Source organism: Epinephelus moara, chromosome 19 (assembly GCF_006386435.1).
Source record: "Epinephelus moara isolate mb chromosome 19, YSFRI_EMoa_1.0, whole genome shotgun sequence".
NCBI lineage: Eukaryota > Metazoa > Chordata > Actinopteri > Perciformes > Serranidae > Epinephelus > Epinephelus moara.
Genome location: NC_065524.1, coordinates 1,460,693 through 1,480,522, shown reverse-complemented (window position 1 = coordinate 1,480,522; position 19,830 = coordinate 1,460,693). Strand labels below are relative to the sequence as shown.

Here is a 19,830-nt window from a genome sequence, read left to right as displayed (position 1 = left end):
TCAATATATCTTTATTAACAGGCTATGTACCACAGTCCTTTAAGGTAGCTGTAATTAAACCTCTTCTAAAAAAGCCCACCCTGGATCCGGAGGTGTTAGCCAACTATAGACCAATATCTAATCTTCCCTTTCTTTCAAAGATCCTTGAGAAAGTAGTCGTAGACCATGATAATAATTTATTTGAGGAATTTAAGTCAGGATTTAGAGTGCATCATAGCACTGAGACAGCACTACTTAAAATTACAAATGATCTTCTGATTGCTTCAGGACTCCACAATTGACCATCAAATTCTGCTACAGAGACTGGAACATTTAATTGGCCTAAAAGGTTCTGCACTAAGTTGGTTTAAATCTTATTTATCTGATCGCTTTCAGTTTGTTCATGTTCATGATGAATCATCTCTAAATACTAAAGTTTGTTTCAGAGTTCCACAAGGTTCTGTGCTCGGACCAATCCTATTCACTCTATACATGCTTCCCTTAGATAACACCATAAGAAATCACTCTGTAAATTTCCATTGCTATGCGGATGATACACAATTGTATTTATCGATGAAGCCAGAAGAAACTAAAAACCTGGATGAGCTCCAATTTCCTGATGTTAAATTCAGACAAAACTGAAGTTATTGTTCTTGGCCCCAAACAACTCAGAGACTCTATCTGATGACATAGTTTCTCTGGATGGCATTGCTCTGGCCTCTAGCACTACCGTAAGAAACTCGGAGTAATATTTGATCAAGATTTGTCTGTTAACTCCCATTTAAAATAAACGTCACGGACTGCATTTTTTCATCTGCGTAATATTGTGAAAATTAGGCCTATCCTGACCCGAAAAGATGCAGAAAAATTGGTCCACGCTTTTGTTACCTCTAGGCTCGATTACTGTAACTCCCTATTATCAGGTAGCTCTAGTAAGTCTTTAAAAACTCTCCAGCTAATTCAGAATGCAGTGGCATGTGTACTGACAGGAACTAAGAGGTGAGAAAACATTTCTCCTGTTTTAGCTTCTCTGCACTGGCTCCCTGTGAAATCCAGAATTGAATTTAAAATCCTACTCCTAACTTGTAAAGCTCTAAATGGTCAAGCTCCGTCATATCGTAGAAAGCTCATAGTGCCATATTATCCCAACAGAACACTGCACTCTGAGAATGCAGGGTTACTTGTGGTCCCTAAAGTTACCAAAAGTAGATCAGGAGCCAGAGCCTTCAGCTATCAGGCTCCTCTCCTGTGGAACCATCTTCCCGTTGTGGTCCGGGAGGCAGACACCATCTCCACATTTAACACTAGACTTAAGGGGCTCTAGTTTCGCAGACCAGGCGAGGCGGGGGCGCAGCGCACCTGCGCTTTGCCAACTGGGTGTGGCCAGGCGGATTTTGCAAGATTGGCACACCATGCGCCTGGCGCAGCTACTCCTCTTTCCCACCTCCATCCCTCCTACCTGCGCAAGTCGGAAAGAGGGAGGAGAGAAGGCGTGGAGTGGGTTTTACACACATCACACCAATCAAATGAGCCCCTCTCCTCGCCCTTAAATGCGCCGCGCGAAGGCGTATTGAGAGTTTACTCAATTCGCCATGGCAGAAGAGAGCAGCAGCGTCACACAGCCAAACTCCTCCCAGGAGGAAACTGATGTTTTGGTCCGGGAGGTCCAAGCTCGCAGTGTCCATATACGGAACTGTGATCAGACTTCCACGGGCTGATGATGCAAAGGTAGCCTGGGAGGAGGTCACCGCAATTGTAAATCAATGTTGCGTTTCTCTCGTGTGCGCGCTCTCTCTTTCTCTCTCACAGTCTCACTCTGTTTCTTTTCTTCTGACTTTTCTAAGATGACAAATGCTGAATATATACTCCCTATCTGATGCTGTGGCTGTTTGTGGTTGGCTGAGAGGGATGTGAACTCATTAGTTTGCAGCTGTGTTAATCAAATCAGGTTGGGTTTCCATTACGCGTGCCAAACGTGCCAAACGGTGCCAATCCCCTTTGATCTGACATCAGATGTGACGGGACAGTCGATATAGAGATACATTTATGTGCTGATTGCAGATAGTTGCATTGAATAGTGGTTTTTTGGGTATTTATTGCATCGTTAATGTGCCTGATATTCTGGAAACCTGCCTGTGAGGTTTTGGTGACGTGTGCGCACTGTCCGCCGGTCAGCCAAACTTCGGCTTACACCGGCTGCGCTCCCCCTGCGCTGACAGTAGACCTGGTTTCAGCTGGCGAGCTTTTAGCGCACCTTCGGCGAAGCCTTTTGGCACGAAACTGTCACTGGGCCAAGCTGGATCTATCGACACCTCCCCCTGCTGCGCCACCACACCCATCTCAGCGCACCTCGGTCTGCCAAACTACCAAACTGAGCGCGCCTCGGGTTGCGCTGCTTGAAACTAGCTCTGTGCGGGGTTCGCCACCCTGCACCACCCTGCGCTGCGCCGGGAAACTAGAGCCCAAGACTTTCCTCTCTGATAAAGCTTATAGTTAGGGCTGGCTCAGGCTTGCCTTGTAATCAGCAGACTTGGCATGCTCACTCAAAAAGTCTCAAAAAAGTAATAGGGTGCCGGTCCAAAAAATCCCAGAAAAGTACAAAACCTGACAGCACTCACTTATAAGTGTAACACTTTTAATTTCATAAACTGCACAGCAGCAGATAAACGGACGCGTTTCAGTTCATAGCCGTCCTCAGCGTTAAGTGGTTTGTGGGTGTGTCACCCTTTTAACAGAAGCCAGCTGGTTCCGATTGACAACATTACAAAGGTACAAATACAGACCATTCATAAATAATACATTGAATAGTCTAGATATAATAGAAAAATAGTCTAAGTATAATAGAAAGATAATTTTTTTTTAGTTCTCTTTTAGTCTTTCCTACATAACAGAAACCACATGGACATTTTATCAAGTAGACTACATGTGTAGTTCTACATGTGATCCTCCCCCTCACCATTTTACACACCCTCACACAGGCAGGAAAATTAAGGTGAGGGGGAGGATCACATGTAGAACTACACATGTAGTCTACTTGATAAAATGTCCATGTGGTTTCTGTTATGTAGGAAAGACTAAAAGAGAACTAAAAATCAGAATCTCAGAACATAAAAGCAACATTAGAAACCAGGACGAGAAGTCACCTATCGCCAGGCAAAGTTTCCCGGGGACAAGGAACTCAAAAAATGTGAGGGTTTGACATAAAAATCTGTTTTCACTAGTTTGTCTCTCAAGTTACTCGATCGCTTATAGGTGAATAAAGGAGGGTTGACAAACTCACCTCCAATGACAGGGTCGCTTGACAGAATATGCCAGTGTTTTCTAACGCTGTCTTTAATCGACTGAGAAACTGGAGAAAAAGTGGTAGTTAATACAATAGACTTTTGACTGGAATGAGGAGCCTTGGGCTCAAACAAACTTTCCCTCTCTATCTCACAAACTTTGGACATACATGCATTCAATATCCTTTGGTCATACTTTTTTTCTCGGAAACGATCACATAACTCATGAGCCTGTTTTTGAAAATCTTCCTCTGAGCTGCAGATTCTTTTCAATCTCAGTAACTGACTGTAGGATAAGCTCTTCTTTAGACTGTGTGGGTGATAACTGGAAAAATGTAAATAATTATTGTCTGTCTTTTTACGAAAAACCGTGGTATGTAATAACTCTGATTTGTTAACCCTCACATCCAAAAAGGACACAGATACTCTGCTTGACTCTAAGGTGAATTTAATTGAATGTAATCTAGAGTTCAAATACTCATTAAAAGTTTCCAATTCATCAGCCGTGCCAGAAAAGATAAAAAACAAGTCATCAATATATCTATACCAACATTTGACTAGAGAGAAGTAGGGATTGTCACAGTAAACATAATCTGCTTCAAATTTACCCATAAATAGGTTGGCATAGTTAGGACTGAATGGGCTGCCCATTGAGACCCCCTGTTTTTGCAGAAAAAAATCTTTCCCAAATCTAAAATAATTTTTTGTTAGAACAACTTCAGACAATTTCATCAAAAACTCTGCAGATGGTATCTGTTGTACCCTTGAGTTCAGATAATATTGTAAAGCTTCTAGTCCTTCTTTATGTGGCACATTAGTGTACAAACTTGCCACATCCATAGTACACAGAAAGTCAGTTTCATGAATCTCACCTACATGCTTAAGTTTGGTCAAAAAATCAGATGTATCACGTATGTAAGAGGGTAACTGAGTTACTAGTGATTTAATATGAAAATCAATAAACTGGGAAATCGGTTCCGTGAGGGACCCTATGCCAGATACAATCGGACAACCTGGGACAGGCTCTTGACAACTTTTATGGACTTTAGGCAGAGTGTAAAAAATTGGCCGTATAGGATAAGCCTGTAGCAAAAACTTGTATTCCTCCTGTGAGATAAATTGACTACTTGCTGCCCAGTCAAGAGTGGTCTTAATTTCCTTTAAAAACTTAGGAGTGGGATCGCAGCAGAGTGGGGTGTAAAAAGCAGTGTTACTCAATTGATTCATTATTTCTGCACAATATGCTTCTTTATTCTGTAAAACTAAAGCACCCCCTTATCTGCAATACGTATTACAATAGTGTCATCATTAGAGAGATCTTCAAGAGCTTGTTTTTCTTCAGGAGATAAATTCGAAAAGCATTTGTTAGTGTCAGAAGACAAAAGCCCAGACTTGACGTCATCTCCAACCAAACGGCAAAATGTTTGTACAGAGGCATTAGTCACTGGGGGGATGAAGGTTTAAATCTCTGGTCGGCTCGTGGTTCAACAGTCCCTCCCACTGCAATACTTGGATCATAGCGCACAGAAGGAGAACTGTGTTCAGGGTCTTTGCAAAAGAATGATCTCAACTTTACTGTATGAAAAAACTTAAAGAGTTCAACTTTTGTCGTAAATGGATCCGCTTCTTCAGACGGCACAAAGGACAAGCCCTTCGATAACTGAGAAGTTTCTTGATCATTAAGCTGTCTCTTAGATAAATTAATTATGTTCGAGACCTTGGGGATCTCCTTGTGCGCCTGCTTGTGTCTCCTACCTCCCCGTCGTGTCGGCCTCCTCTTGCGGCCGCTCTAGTCTTGATGGTGCGCCGTGGTGGTGGCCCTAAAAAACCGTGCCTGGCTGGAGGTGGCCTCACTCCCGGATTCATCTGTTGACAGCCCGCTGGATGACTGGTCTGCCCCTCTCCTGTGCGTCCTATGTTAATCAGGCTTGCCTTGTACCTGGTTCGGCTGACTTAGGCCTAGTCTGCCGGGGGACTTCCTATAATACAACGGGCACTTTCTCTTCTTCTCTCTCTCTCTCTCTCTCCTTTTCTAGCACTCATGTCCTGTTACTGCATCTCGCTAACTCAGCCGTACTGCATGTCACTAACTCAGCTTCTTCTCCAGAGCCTTTGTGCTCCACTGTCTCGCAGGTTAACTTATATCGCAGCGGTGCCTGGATAGTGTGACGTGTGTCGTTGTGCTGCTGCCATGGTCCTGCCTGATGCCTCCTGCCGCTGCTGTTATCATTAGTCATACTTCTACTGTTATTATACACATGATTATTGGCACATATGTATCCTATCATATATTAATATATACTTTCAACGTATTGTACCACAGTAGCCGTAATTATTATTATAATATTATTACTTTCATTAATGTTGTTATAAGCTACTGTCCTACTGTCTGTCCTGCATCTCTCTCTGTCTCTGTCTCTCTTTCTGTCTCTCTTTCTGTCTCATTGTGTCATAGGGATTACTGTTAATTTATCATGTTGATCTGTTCTGTACGACATCTATTGCACATCTGTCCATCCTGGAAGAGGGATCCATCCTCAGTTGCTCTTCCTGAGGTTTCTACCGTTTTTTTCCCCCGTTAAAGGGTTTTTTGGGGGGAGTTTTTCCTTATCCACTCTGAGGGTCCAAAGGACAGAGGGATGTCGTATGCTGTAAAGCCCTGTGAGGCAAATTGTGATTTGTGATATTGGGCTTTAAAAATAAAATTGATTGATTGATTGACTGAAAGAGAGAGAGAGAGAGAGAGAGAGAGGAATGGAAGAAGAAAGAGAGAGAGAGAGAGGGGCAGCAAGGTGACTTGGTTGGCAGTATTTGCATCTGCCCCCCCAGTATTGGGAGAGATGTGTGTAACATGCAGTGAAGATCTGGGGTCATCATCTGCATACTGCATTCAGTTAGAAGCTACAAAAGTACTGAGGGCTGAACACACAGAGACTTGTAAAAACACCTCTCTCTCTGGTGAGGAGAGTCTCACAACACGCATGGCTTGTTTGAGGGGGAAAAACGGTCGGTCAGGTGTTGGCTGCGGTCAGCAAGACTTCACCGCTACCTGCTTGACTGCAGGTGGCCCGGCTTTTGGACCTACCCCAGAGAAGGAGTTGGTGTACAGCTCAGCGTGGCACCGGGTGTCTAAACTGATAACAGAAACACAAATCAGCGCTTGACTGGACGCGGCTAAAAGTTACAGAGGAAACAGCTCACAGTATTGTACGTGTGCAAAGGCAGTAACTTCATTCATCTCACAGACTGATTAAGCGTAGCTTGTGCAACATATAGACCGATGTCACACTGTAGACTAATTAACAGACAGATTAAACAGAGAAGCAGCTCTGTGTCTCTCTTAGTGTTGATGGAGACACTGTGAGTGAGTGAGTGAGTGAGTGAGTGAGTGAGTGAGTGAGTGAGTGAGTGAGTAAGTGAGTGAGTAAGTGAGTGGGGCAGAGCTGTGTAGAAAGTGTTAGAGAGGAGAGATGAACACCAAAATGCATTATGTGGCGCAACTTTACCCTATATCGATATAAACGGTATTGTCTAAATCTATATCTTGCTTGAAAATATATCGATACATTGTAAAAAATCAATATACTGCCCAGCCCTAGATGGGCCAACACCAGCCTCTCGGAGATTTTCTTGACCACAGATATCAAGGCAATGCGGTCATTTTTTAAATTCACTGATGATTGTGGACTTCACACAGCTCCAGTGAGCTGTTGAAGATTTTTTTTTATTTTTTTTTATATATATATACTTTATTAATCCCCGAGGGGAAATTCAATTAAATTTTTCACTCTGTTGTCAATTACACACAGGTCCGAACACACACACATGCACAAATAGTGCCTATACATGCACTAAGTGGAGAGATGTCAGAGTGGGGCATGATGGGCGCTCCGAGCGGTGCCTTGCACCTCGGCAGTGCCCAGGAGGTGAACTGGCACCTCTCCAGCTACCAGTCCACCCTCCATATTTTGGTCCGGACGGGGACTTGAACAGGCGACCCTCCGGTTCCCAACCCAAGTCCCTATGGACTGAGCTACTGCCGCCACAAGATCTGTGTGACGATAGGTGTGACACGCCCTCTCGGCCAGAGGGGTGGGAGTCAGAATGGGTGGGAAGTGTGAAGGTGGGCTTATCAAACCCACTAAAAAACACATTTAGGCAATTGTTTTCCACATTGTGAGGGGATCATCTCCTGTACTCAGTCAGTAACTCCAGTTTTGCCTAGTGGTCCATCTCCCTACAGGCTTAGCAGATTTTAGATATTGCTTGTAGGTCAGAGATGACTAACCAGACAGTGATCAGAGAGTCCAAAGCTGCGCAGTGGACAGAGCATGAGACTTCCCTAAGTGTTGTGTAGCAGTGGTCCAACGTCTTACTGTCATAGATGAGACACCAAATATGTTGTCATTATTTTGGCAATTAATGGCTGAAGGTTGCTCTGTTAAAGTCCCCAAGAATAATAAGCAGGGAGTCTGGGTGTTTTTTTTTCTCCGCAATAGTAATATGGTCATTTAGATGTTATTATACCTCGCTGACACAAGCCTGAGGACGGATGTATAACCAAAATGAATAATGAAAAGTCCTATGGTGAATAAAAGTGTTTACACTCAATGAAGAGTTTCTAGTTAAGGACTGCAGGATTTCTTCATCAGTGACATCTGTTTTTTTGGGAAGGCTTTCCTTATCTGGCAAATTGTGATTTGTGACACTGGGCTTTATAAATAAAATTGAATTGAATTGAATTGAATTGAAATTGAATTGAATTGAACACTAACCTCCGTGTATTTAGAAGCAGATTTCAGAAGAACTGGAAGCTCAGCAGATAGAGTGTTGGGGATATGTTTTTCAAGCCAGGTGTCAGTGAAGCACAGGGCAGCAGATCTGCAAAAAATCCGTGTTTGCTCTGTTCAGAAGCATGAGCTTGTCGATCTTGTTCAATCACAAGAGTGGACATTCACATAATGCACTGACAGGAGCTTAATTTTAAATCTCTATTGTGTTAGATTAATACCTGCTCAAGGAATACCTTGCTAGCATCTCCTGCTCATCATACACCATAGAGAGCTGCTGCATCTCCTCCAATTAATAGCTTGGTAAAACACTGGTGAAAAACTATGACAAGTTAGTTGTTGGATGTCATAGAGTTCCTCCCTGGTGAATGTAATCAGAGAAGGAAAGCAGAAAACAGAACAAATGAACAAAAACAGAAAAAGTACCAGTGAGCACAGCACAGTATCTGCCATTCACAGCACATTTCTTGGTTCTAACTCTTAATCAAAACTGTTTTTTAATGGATACACCACTCTGTCAACAGGATATAATCAAATGTTATCTTCATTGTTCTTTACACATTCCCCCAAAATTTTGTCTCCTTCTGAAACTTCTGAAATATCTCCTACCATCTAATACAGTTGAGGTGAATGGAATATCTTTTGTAGCTGTTAAAACTGACATAAAATAAAATCACCAGCAACATTTCTTCTGGACACAGTGAACCAGTTACTCTGGATAATCCGTACACGTCACTCAGTACATTTACATGCACAGTTAAGTGGAGCTACGGTTAGAGCTTGACTATGCCATTTAATTGGACTGCTATCCTTGTCCCAGTATATAAGCACGGGAGGGGTATCTATTTATTGAACTAAGTGTGTCCCACTCCGCTATGATAGGTGCCGATATGCCCCCTTTCATCTTGTTAGTATTGGACCTTTTTCTGGTTGACCTATTACATCACAGACCAAACAATCGACAAACAAGTTAGCTACAGTTATCTAGGGGCAAACTGGACCATTGTGGACAACTTTACAGCTCTGTACATTTTTTTTTTTTTTTTTAACATATTTTTAGGGCATTTTGCCTTTAATAGACAGGACAGGTAAGTTTGAAGGGGGGAGAGAGAGAGGGGGGATGACATGCAGCAAAGGGCTGCAGGCTGGACTCGAACCCAGGCCGCTGCGGCAACAGCCATGTACATGGGGCGCCTGCTCTACCACTAAACCACCGACGCCCCAGCTCTGTACATTTTGTCCGTCTGAAAATGCATGACTCTGGATCTAGATGTTGCCATGTTGTTACCGGCTTCTTCTTCTGTTATTTAATGCTTTCGACTTCCAGGTCAAAGCCCGGGGTGGAAACTGGAGCATGCGCAAAGCGCCTAGGCCAGTCTGGGTCAGATTGACTGTATACATGCACGAGTGATTCGACTCACAATCACATTATCTGGGTGTGTTAGTCCATCTTTGACAAAATCGATTTAGTATGATTTCAGTCGGACTAACATTTTTACATGTATTATAAAAGTCCAGTTTTAGTGGGACTAACACAATAAATCAAGTTTCTCTAATATCATGTAACTGTACTGACTGTCAACAGTAAGGCTGTAGTTTACCAAAGAAAATCTTGGTCCTCTTAAATTCTTCCTACTCTTCAACTAATCGATTGGTCGATGAAAAAAGAAATATACACACATATGGAATGTGTCAACCTTTAAGTGTCTGAAAAACCTTGGCCTCTTTGCAGTTTCTGTTTTTCTTCAGGGTAGTGTTTGTAAATCGACCTTGAAGAACCCCTTCTGGTTCTCTGTTGACATGATGTAATGACATCTGGAGTTGCAACATGCGAGTGAGCATCAGTCAGTGGTTGCGTCATATTTCATTGTATCAATCTCTTCTTGCCTCTTTATGCCTGCTAGTTCCCATCATTCCCAGCTACCTGTACAACCTGGATGAGTCAGCAGACACGGTGCTGAAAAACAACACCTTGTCACAGCGGAGTCCTCCAGGTGCCTTCCAAAGCATTGTGTCCTTGTATGACAACACCTTGAGGACTTTGATCTCCAACACCACAGTCAGGTCGACCGACCTGGTCTCTACGGCCCCCACCACGACAGAGCTGCCACAGAACTCCTCCGACTGCCCCAAGTCCGCCAGCAAGCTGCTCAGTGAGAATGTCAAAGTGGGAATGCTGTTCGCCTCCAAGGCCACTGTACAGCTGATTACCAACCCCTTTGTAGGGCCACTCACAAACAGGTACGTTTTTGTCTCTTCTGTCTATGTCTATGTTTCTGTGTGGTGGCATAACTAATGTATCATTTACTGTTTGGGGAAATAGCTGGTAAAGGGTTTCTGTCGGCAATTCATCCATCCATCCATTTTCATCTGCTTATCGTGTCACGGGGACAGTTGGCCAAGCAAAGCACCCCAGACATGCCTCTCCCCAGCAACACTTTCCAGCTCCTCCTGGGGGACTCCAAGTCGTTCCCAGGCCAGATGAGATATGTAATCCCTTTAGGGGGGTTCTGGGTCTGTCCCGGGCCTCCTACCAGTGGGACGCGCCCGAAACACTTCCAGCGGGAGGTGCCCAGGAGGCATTTTGATCAGATGCCCGAACCACCTCAACTGACCCTTTTCAACGCGAAGGAACAGCGGCTTTACTCTGAACTCCCTCTGAATGTCTGAGCTCTTCACCCTATCTCTGAGGCTGAGCCCAGTCACCCCACGGACAAAACTCATTTCAGCCACTTGTATCCGTGATCTCATTCCTGTGGTCACTACCCAGAGCTCATGATGACCATAGGTGAGGGTTGGGACATAGATGGACCAGTAAATTGAAAGCTTTACCTTCAGGCTCAGCTCCCTCTTCACCACAACTGACCGGCGCAGCACCTGCATCACTGCAGAAGCTGCACCAAACCGCCGATCCATCTCATGCTCCATTCTACCCTCACTTATGAACAAGACCCCCAGATGCTTGAACTCCTCACTTGAGGCAGTAACTCTCCCCCAACCCAGATAGGGCAATCCACCCATTTCCAGCAGAGAACCATGGCTTCAGATTTGGTGGTGCTGACTTTCATCCCAACCGCTTCACACTCGGCTGCAAACTGCCCCAGTGCATGCTGGAGGTCACAGTGTGATGAAGCCAACAGAACCACATCATTTGCGAAAAGCAGAGATCCATGAAAATCACAAACAGGATCGGTGACAAAGGACAACCCTGGCAAAGGCCAGCATCCACCAGGAACGTGTTTGACTTTATGCTGAGTATGCAGACATAACTCTCACTTTGGTCATACAGGGACTGGATGGCTCACAGCAGCGAGCCCGGTACCCCATGTAGACTGGTTAGGCAAACTCCCAAGACCTCTCCAGCAGCCTCGCAAGGGTAAAGAGCTGGTCAGCCAGGACGGAATCTGCATTGCTCCTCCTGAATCAAAGGTTTGACAATCGGTAGTAAACTTTACCCGGGAGGCTGAGCAGTGTGATACCCCGATAGTTGGAGCACACCCTCCGGTCACCTTTTTTTGAAAATGGGAACCACCATCCCGATCTTCCACTCTGCAGGCACTGTACCCAACCTCCACATGACACTGAAAAGGCATGTCAGCCAAGACAACCCAACAGTGTCCAGAGCCTTCAGCATCTCAGGGCAAATCTCAACCACACCCGGCGCCTTGCCGCTGGGGGGCTTTTTAACCACCTCAGCAACATTTCTGTCTGCAACCCAGAACATTATTGCTGCCTTTCTAATAGTAGCCTATAAATTTGTATCAAAGAATAATCAGAAGAATCAGCTGAAACACAAGTAGTTGTCACATAATGAACAGAAATCATGCATGTTTGTGATACTCATCTAAAATCACAAGATGCCATTAGTCCTAGCATATAATTCAGTCTATGTTCTCAATCAATAGGATACATCATCACAGTGTGGGTTGTATGTGTGACCCGATGATACACAACCAAGAATGGACTGGAGCCAGAGACTGCTAAGATTTTATTGACTATGATAATTAAAGCCTGTCTCCATGTAACCAATTAGCAGCAAGGAATTTCAATGAAAGGCCTAAATGCAAACCATGTTAGAGGAGGGGTAGGGTAAATAGTCCAGTTGATGCGTAAATCAAATCACCAATTAAAGGAATAGTGAACAATGTGGGACTAGACTGCATTGTTAGGAAGGGCAGATATAAAACATAAGATGTAAGTACATGTAAGACACACAAAAAATGAATGGTCCCAAAATATGTGGGCAAATAATGTATAAACCAACACTACACATGAACCAAATCAACATGGCTCTGCATGGTTTACTTACTCACTGCAAGCTGAGGTAACTCAAACCACACAATAAACGACATGCAAGATGGCTGCCACTACGTCCCCCTTTACCAAAGCAGAAAAGCCCCACAAGGAAAATAAAACAGAAAACGGCTCATTCAGTTAACTGGTTAAAGCATACTAAACTCTACAACAAGTCTGGGAAAAACAGTGGTTGGCTCCTCTATAGTTTCCTTGTTTGAAAACTAAAAGCACATTAATATACAAAAGAAAACTTTACAAGAAACCTTTTACAAAACATAAAATAAAAAGTTATAGTGTAGTAGTGTTAGTGTAAGTAATTTCAAAGCAAATAATGTATCTTGCAAGACTGGAACACAATCTCCTCTGTCTCTGCCAGAGACATGCAGGTGACTGGGATATATTTTTATAAAACGCTATGTTAACATTTAATAACAGGGACAAAAATCATAATTTTAAAACATCTTTGTTACACTTGGGCATACCTTGTTTCTTGGCTGATGTGTCTAAGCAGTCACTCCAAGGTTTACACCACCAAACATGCAGAATCTACCAAACACATTTTTTACCATTATTTAATAAATCTTTAATATTATGAGCTATAAGAAATATTTCATTGTTCTGCAGTTTTACTCTTAAAATCATGTTTTCAAACACATTTAAAAAATGAAGCATGCCAATTTAAAGATGAAACAAAGGTTGACCTCAGCTGCTGCTCAGCTGCTCTCTCTCAGGTGTGTCAATGAGTGTCAAGAAAGGCCCAGTTGAGTTTTTTGCCCCTTTTTATAGACTCTGTTTCCTGCCTGGGTTTAAGTGCTACACTGCCTGTCACCTTCCCTTCCACATATGTGTTAAACTTTCCTCTATCTTGCCAGTGCCCAGATCTCCCTGCTCATTTGCCAGTGGAAAAAGAGCTAAACTATAGTATGTGTTCCTTTATTTGTGAATGCTCGCAACCATCATGGACACAAAGAGTATTGATGCAGATCGAGAGCCACCTCTCTGGCCTCTAGTTTCGCAGACCGCACCTGCGCTTCGCCAACTGGGTGTGGCCAGGCAGATTTTGCAAGTTTGGCTCACCATGTGCCTGGCGCAGCTACTCCTCTTTCCCACCTCCGTCCCTCCTACCTGCGCAAGTCGGAAAGAGGGAGGAGAGAAGGCGTGGAGTGGGTTTTACACACATCACACCAATCAAATGAGCCCCTCTCCTCGCCCTTAAATGAGGCGTATTGAGAGTTTACTCAATTCGCCATGGCAGAAGAGAGCAGCAGCGTCAGACGGCCAAACTTCTCCCAGGAGGAAACTGATGTTTTGGTCCGGGAGGTCCAAGCTCGCAGTGTCCGAATATACGGAACTGCGAGCAGACCTCCACGGGCTGATGATGCAAAGGTAGCCTGGGAGGAGGTCACCACAATTGTAAATCAATGTTGCGTTTCTCTTGTGCGCGCGCTCTCTCTTTCTCTCTCGCAGTCTCACTCTGTTTCTTTTCTTTTGACTTTTCTAAGATGACAGATGCTGAATATATACTCCCTATCTGATGCTGTGGCTGTTTGTGGTTGGCTGAGAGGGATGTGAACTCATTAGTTTGCAACTGTGTTAATCAAATCAGGTTGGGTTTCCATTACGCGTGCCAAACGTGCCAAACGGTGCCAATCCCCTTTGATCTGACATCAGATGTGACGGGACAGTCGATATAGAGATACATTTATGTGCTGATTGCAGATAGTTGCATTGAATAGTGGTTTTTGTGGGTAGCCTATTTATGGCATCGTTAATGTGCCTGACATTCTGGAAACCTGCCTGTGAGGTTTTGGTGACGTGTGCGCACTGTCCGCCGGTCAGCCAAACTTCGGCTTACACCGGCTGCGCTCCACCTGCATTGACAGTAGACCTGGTTTCAGCTGGCGAGCTTTTAGCGCACCTTCAGCGAAGCCTTTTGGCACGAAACTGTCACTGCGCCAAGCTTGATCTGTCGACACCTCCCCCTGCTGCGCCACCACACCCATCTCAGCGCACCTTGGACACCTCCCCCTGCTGCGCCACCACACCCATCTCAGCGCACCTTGGTCTGCCAAACTACCAAACTGGGTTGCGCTGCTTGAAACTAGCTCTGCGTGGGGTTCGCCACCCTGTGCCACGCCAGGAAACTAGAGCCCTCTGTCTCTCTCTCTCTTTCTGTCTCCTCTCTCTCTCACTCTCTCTCTCTCTCTCTCTCTCTCTCTCACTTTCGCTCGCTTTCACTCTCTCTCTCTATCGATCTCTCTTTCAAACTCAGACCAACCAACAAGGGCTAGGGCTACGTAAATGCTTATAAATCAAAATTGGCTTAAGGGATTGAAACAAAACTTGGTGCATGTGTTTGAATGCTAGTGCTAAGCTTTGTTACACAGTCTTGGGATATTCTGCCACTACGGGGTGCCACAGATACAAAAAAGTTTATATCTCATAATTTGTCTACAGGGCTTTGTATGACATTTGGTTCACGGGATCTAGGGTCATGACTCAATCGATGCATAAAATTTCGTAATGACTGATTAAAGTGGGCATGGCCTATTACAACACATGTAAATTTCATATTCCAAACAAAAATAAGTAGATAAAAATTTGCACATGTGCAGATGTTTTGTCTGAGCTTGCACCATCTAGAGTCAGTCGATACATAAAATTTAATGACTGCTTAAAGCTGTCCTACAAAGCTGAAGAAATCAAAGTAAATCAGTGTGCGGTGGTTTATGTTGAGGAAATTATTCAATCTTAAGTAAAATGACAAAGGACAGAGCAAGAGTAAAACAGTATATCCTGCAGGCCTCAGAGGCTTCCTGCTAGCCAAGGGCCGAATATGTGATTCAGATTTACGTTTGTGTTTGGAAAAGTTAGATACAGAATAACATTTATGGTCTTATCTTCCAACACAAATTGAAAAGAGACAGACTCCCTTTTTAAGTTCCAGAGAGGAAAATCAAATGATGGATGTGTTAAACATGTCAGTGTAATATCATGTTGTCCCTAGTGTAGTGGTTAGAGTACTCGGCTTCCGGGGTTTGAATCCTGCTGGGGTCGACGTCAGCAAAGATCAGATTCCTCAAGGAGGCTTCAGGATAAGAAGTACCTCTGGAGCAAAGTCCTCAATGCGTCTCAAGCCCGTTGTAGATGGGAGGCTCCAGACGTAATGGCGGAGGTATTCATTCAGTCGTGTGCTACAACAGATCCAATCCTACCGAATCTAATACAGCATATTTCCTGATTATGTGTGATTGTGTGTGTGCGTGTGCAACTGTCTGTTTTCATGCATGGATAGCTGGATTAGTCACTCTAATTTCAACCAGCATATCTGAGTGTGATAGGGTGTGACACATGTCAATCAACCAAAACACCAAAAAAAACTATTCTCATGATTACCCCTGAGGCAGGCATAATAAATTGAGACACTTAAAGTTTCCACTTTATACCGGTCTATTGTAATTCTGCTGGGTTCAGTCAACTCGGCAGCACTAAGCAGGATAAGTCGGGTTTTGTTAAATCTTTAAAAGACTGCATCCTACACACTACACTGTGATGATTTAGATTTGGGTATCTGATATAATAATCACTATAATAATAACACACAACAACTAGTTATGGCCAAGATAGAACCATTATCATAAAATTAGGTGGAGCACAGTGGCTGACTTATCAATTTACTAATTTACTATATACACTGCTCAAAAAAAATTAAGGGAACAAATAAAAGTGACAACAGGTGCAATGGAGAGGCAAAAGCAAGACAATCCCCAAAAAGGGAATGTTTTTACATGTGGTGGCCACAGACAGTTGCTCTCTCCTCATCCTTCCTGAATGATTCTTCTCTAGTTTTCTGAGCTGCTAGTGTCACTACTGGTAGCATGAGGTGGTACCTGCAACCCAATCAGGTTGCACTGGTAGTCCAGCTCTAGGATGGCCCAATCATACCTGCAGTCGCCAGAAGGTTTGCTGTGTCTCCCAGCACAGTCTCAAGAGCATGGAGGAGACACCAGGAGACCAGCTGTTACACAAGGAGAGCCGGACAGGACCGTAGAAGGGCATCAACCCAGAAGCAGGACCGGTATCTGCTCCTTTGTGCGAGGAGGAACAGGAGTAGCACTGCCAGAGCCCTACAAACCCCTCCAACAGGCTACTGGTGTGCATGTTCCTGACCAAACTGTCAGAAACAGATTCCGTAAGGGTGGCATGAGGGCCTGACATCCTTTAATGGGACTTGTGCTCACAGCCCAGCACCTTGAGCCCATTTGGCTTTTGCCAGCGAACACAAGAATTGGCAGGTCTGCCACTGGTGCCCTGTTCTCTTCACAGATGAAAGCAGGTTCACACTGAGCACACGTGACAGGCATAAAAGAGTCTGGAGACACCATGGTGAAGGTTATGCTGCCTGTAACATCATCCACCGTGACCGGTTTGGTGGTAGGTCAGTGATGGTCTGGGGAGACATATCCTTGGAGAGTCGCACAGACCTCCATGTCATAGCCAACAGTACCCTGACTGCTGGTAGACACCGAGATGAAATCCTCAGAGTGATTGTCAGACCTTATGCTGGTGCACTGGGCCCAGGGTTCCTCCAGGTGCAGAACAATGCCTGGTCTCATGTGGCCACAGTGTGTAGACAGTTCCTGGATGATGCAGGCATTGATGCCATTGACTGGCTCTCTCGTTCCCTTGACCTAAATCCAACTGAGCACCTATGGGACGTTATGTATCAGTGCATCCAGCACCACCAAGTACTGCCACAGACTGTCCAGGAGCTCACTGATGCCCTGATCCAGGTCTGGGAGGAGATCACTTAGGACACCGTCCACCGACTCATCTGGAGCATGCCCAGACAGTGTCGGGAGTGTATACAGGCACGCTGGGGCCATACACACTACTGAGTCACATTATGAGATATAAGTTGGATCAGCCTATGATTTCAATTTTTTTACTTTGATTTTCAGTGTGATTTTGAATCCATCCCTCAGTGGGTTGATGATTTTGGTTTCTATTGAATGTTGTTACATCATTTTGTTCTCAACAAATTATACAGAGTGAATCAGTAAATATTTTGAGCTCCAATAATTCTTTCATCAAGATCTGATGTTTGGTTTAGGTTTTTGGGGCTTGGAACTTGATATTGTAATGATAGGCCAAAAACAACAGAAAAATTATTAAGATAAAACCTACCAGAACAGAGCCAGTCTGAAGACTTGAACAGAATGTTAGATAAATGTTTAGGTGCGAGGGAGAAACATGGATGCTCAAACGTTACTGGCACTCACCTCAAAAGCAATATTTAGTGTCTCAGATGGGCACTCAGATATGCTGTAATTGAGGCAAGGAACATTACTGGTTCTTAGTCACCTTCCCTCCTGACAGAGGACAATACAAGGCAAGTCAAGCATGCCAGGTATCTCCAGGGGAATACACTGGCTCTCATGTGCATGGCAGCTTTTAGCATCTTATTAAAAAAATGTTGTCATCCTCCTCTTGTTAAAATGTCAGGCTAACAATTGTCGCTGGCAAGAATGTGTCAGGCAAATGCATAATTTCTGCAAATGTTTAGTGTTTATGGTGTTACAAGACACTTTTTGCTAAGCAGTTTATTTTTATTGTTTTGGCTTTTAGGTAATGATTTCATATTTCTCCATGGTGGTGCTACTTGCTGTCTGACACCTCATACACTGTTGGAGTCTACATCCTCCATTCTGGTCCTAGTTGACCATGGCAATAATGTATTAGAACTGACAATGGGTTTCACTTGTTATTCTTATGCTTATGTACAGCAATATCATGCCTCACTGGCTAAAGCATTTCCCATGTAAATAAATAATTAAATAACTCCACAACAAATTAATTTTAGATCACACTGCTTTACAAAGAGACACCATTAAAGGACTGAATTTCAGCTTTGAATGAAGCTAATTATTTATATTTGCGTAGACATATTTAACTTATTATATGCACACTGTACAAATGTAATGTCTGTCTTTTCTGTCTTTGTCTCTTTAGAATAGGATACCAACTTCCCATATTTGCTGGCTTCTGTATCATGTTCATCTCTACTATCAGTAAGTTCCATGTAATGTGTCATCATTATCAGAAGTTCAGAATGCTTGCATCGTGCCTAATGTTTCTTTGTTTATATTTCTGTTGTTCTCACTGTCGTGAAGTGTTCGCCTTCTCATCGAGCTACGCTCTGCTGTTCCTGGCCAGATCTTTGCAAGGTGTAGGCTCCTCTTGCTCCTCTGTGGCTGGTAAGACCTCCTTCTCTCTGTTCCTTTTTTTTTTTCTTGTTTAAGAAATTATATAACATAGTAATACGGCAGTTACGAATCGTAAAAAATATATAGAAAAGAAAGATAAAATAATAAAGAAATATAGAAATAAAAACAATAATTACTGGCTATATAAATATTAATTCATAAAATATAATTGAACTTGTTACATAAATTTCATTCCATGAGATATGAATTAATGATAACTGATGAATTTAAGGGATACCTTTTACTAGCCTGGTAAGACCATCTTGATAACATGAGCTCAACATTCTGTTTCACTCTCCGTATCAGACTGGACTCACTGCCACCCCAAACACTTTCCAGAAATTAGAATCCACCAGGGATCAGCCCTGTAGTTGAAATCATAAGCAGCCAATCAGGGACTGCATTGTAGTTGATTACATAAAGTTTGCAGCTTGCAGAACAGTAATGGCGGCTCTGGTTCACTTCTGGAGTAAACACATCAATAACTGAAGTTATTGTAGAAAGAGTCACTGACATTGTAACAAGAACAAGAATATGCACTCGCAGAGTTTCTTAGTGTTTTGTTACGCTGATTGTCTGTCAAGACGAGTACTCCCACCTACTGAAAGTGTTTGGGGCAGCAGCAAGTCCAGACTGATACAGAGAGCGAAAAATAATGTTGAGTTTACATCATTAGGATGGTCTTACCAGGCTAACCTTTTACTAACATAGGACATGATGCTGGGTGCCATAAGTACCCACATACTCAAACAGGCACACACCAACATGTGGATGTATGTGTACACATATATTCACAAACACATTCTTGATTATACCCATGTACAAAAAGAAAGACAACAGTACGCTTAATATCCTATTATTAGGTTATCTCAGTTATCACATCTGCATGGAGAGTCATTGGAAATATTTGTGTGCTATATAGCTCACTAATTTTTCCATCTTTCTTCAAAGACATGGGGCTCTAGTTTCCCGGCGCAGCGCAGGGTGGCGAACCCCGCACAGAGCTAGTTTCGAGCAGCGCAACACGAGGCGCGCTCAGTTTGGTAGTTTGGCAGACCGAGGTGCGCAGAGATGGGTGTGGCGGCACAGCAGGGGGAGGTGTCGACAGATCCAGCTTGGCGCAGTGACAGTTTCGTGCCAAAAGGCTTCGCCGAAGGTGCGCTAAAAGCTCGCCAGCTGAAACCAGGTCTACTGTCAACGCAGGCGGAGCGCAGCCGG

General features: G+C 43.7%; 1 protein-coding gene across 1 annotated transcript in view; it reads left to right on the top strand.

The window, feature by feature from the left end:
* The window catches only part of slc18a2 (solute carrier family 18 member 2), a 97,679-nt gene that overhangs the window by 23,708 nt on the left and 54,141 nt on the right, over positions 1-19,830 (top strand). The window contains exons 3-5 of the mRNA XM_050070835.1: positions 9,955-10,291; positions 18,359-18,417; positions 18,520-18,603. Coding sequence (XP_049926792.1) covers positions 9,955-10,291; positions 18,359-18,417; positions 18,520-18,603 — 480 coding nt within the window. The remainder of the gene's footprint in view (positions 1-9,954; positions 10,292-18,358; positions 18,418-18,519; positions 18,604-19,830) is intronic.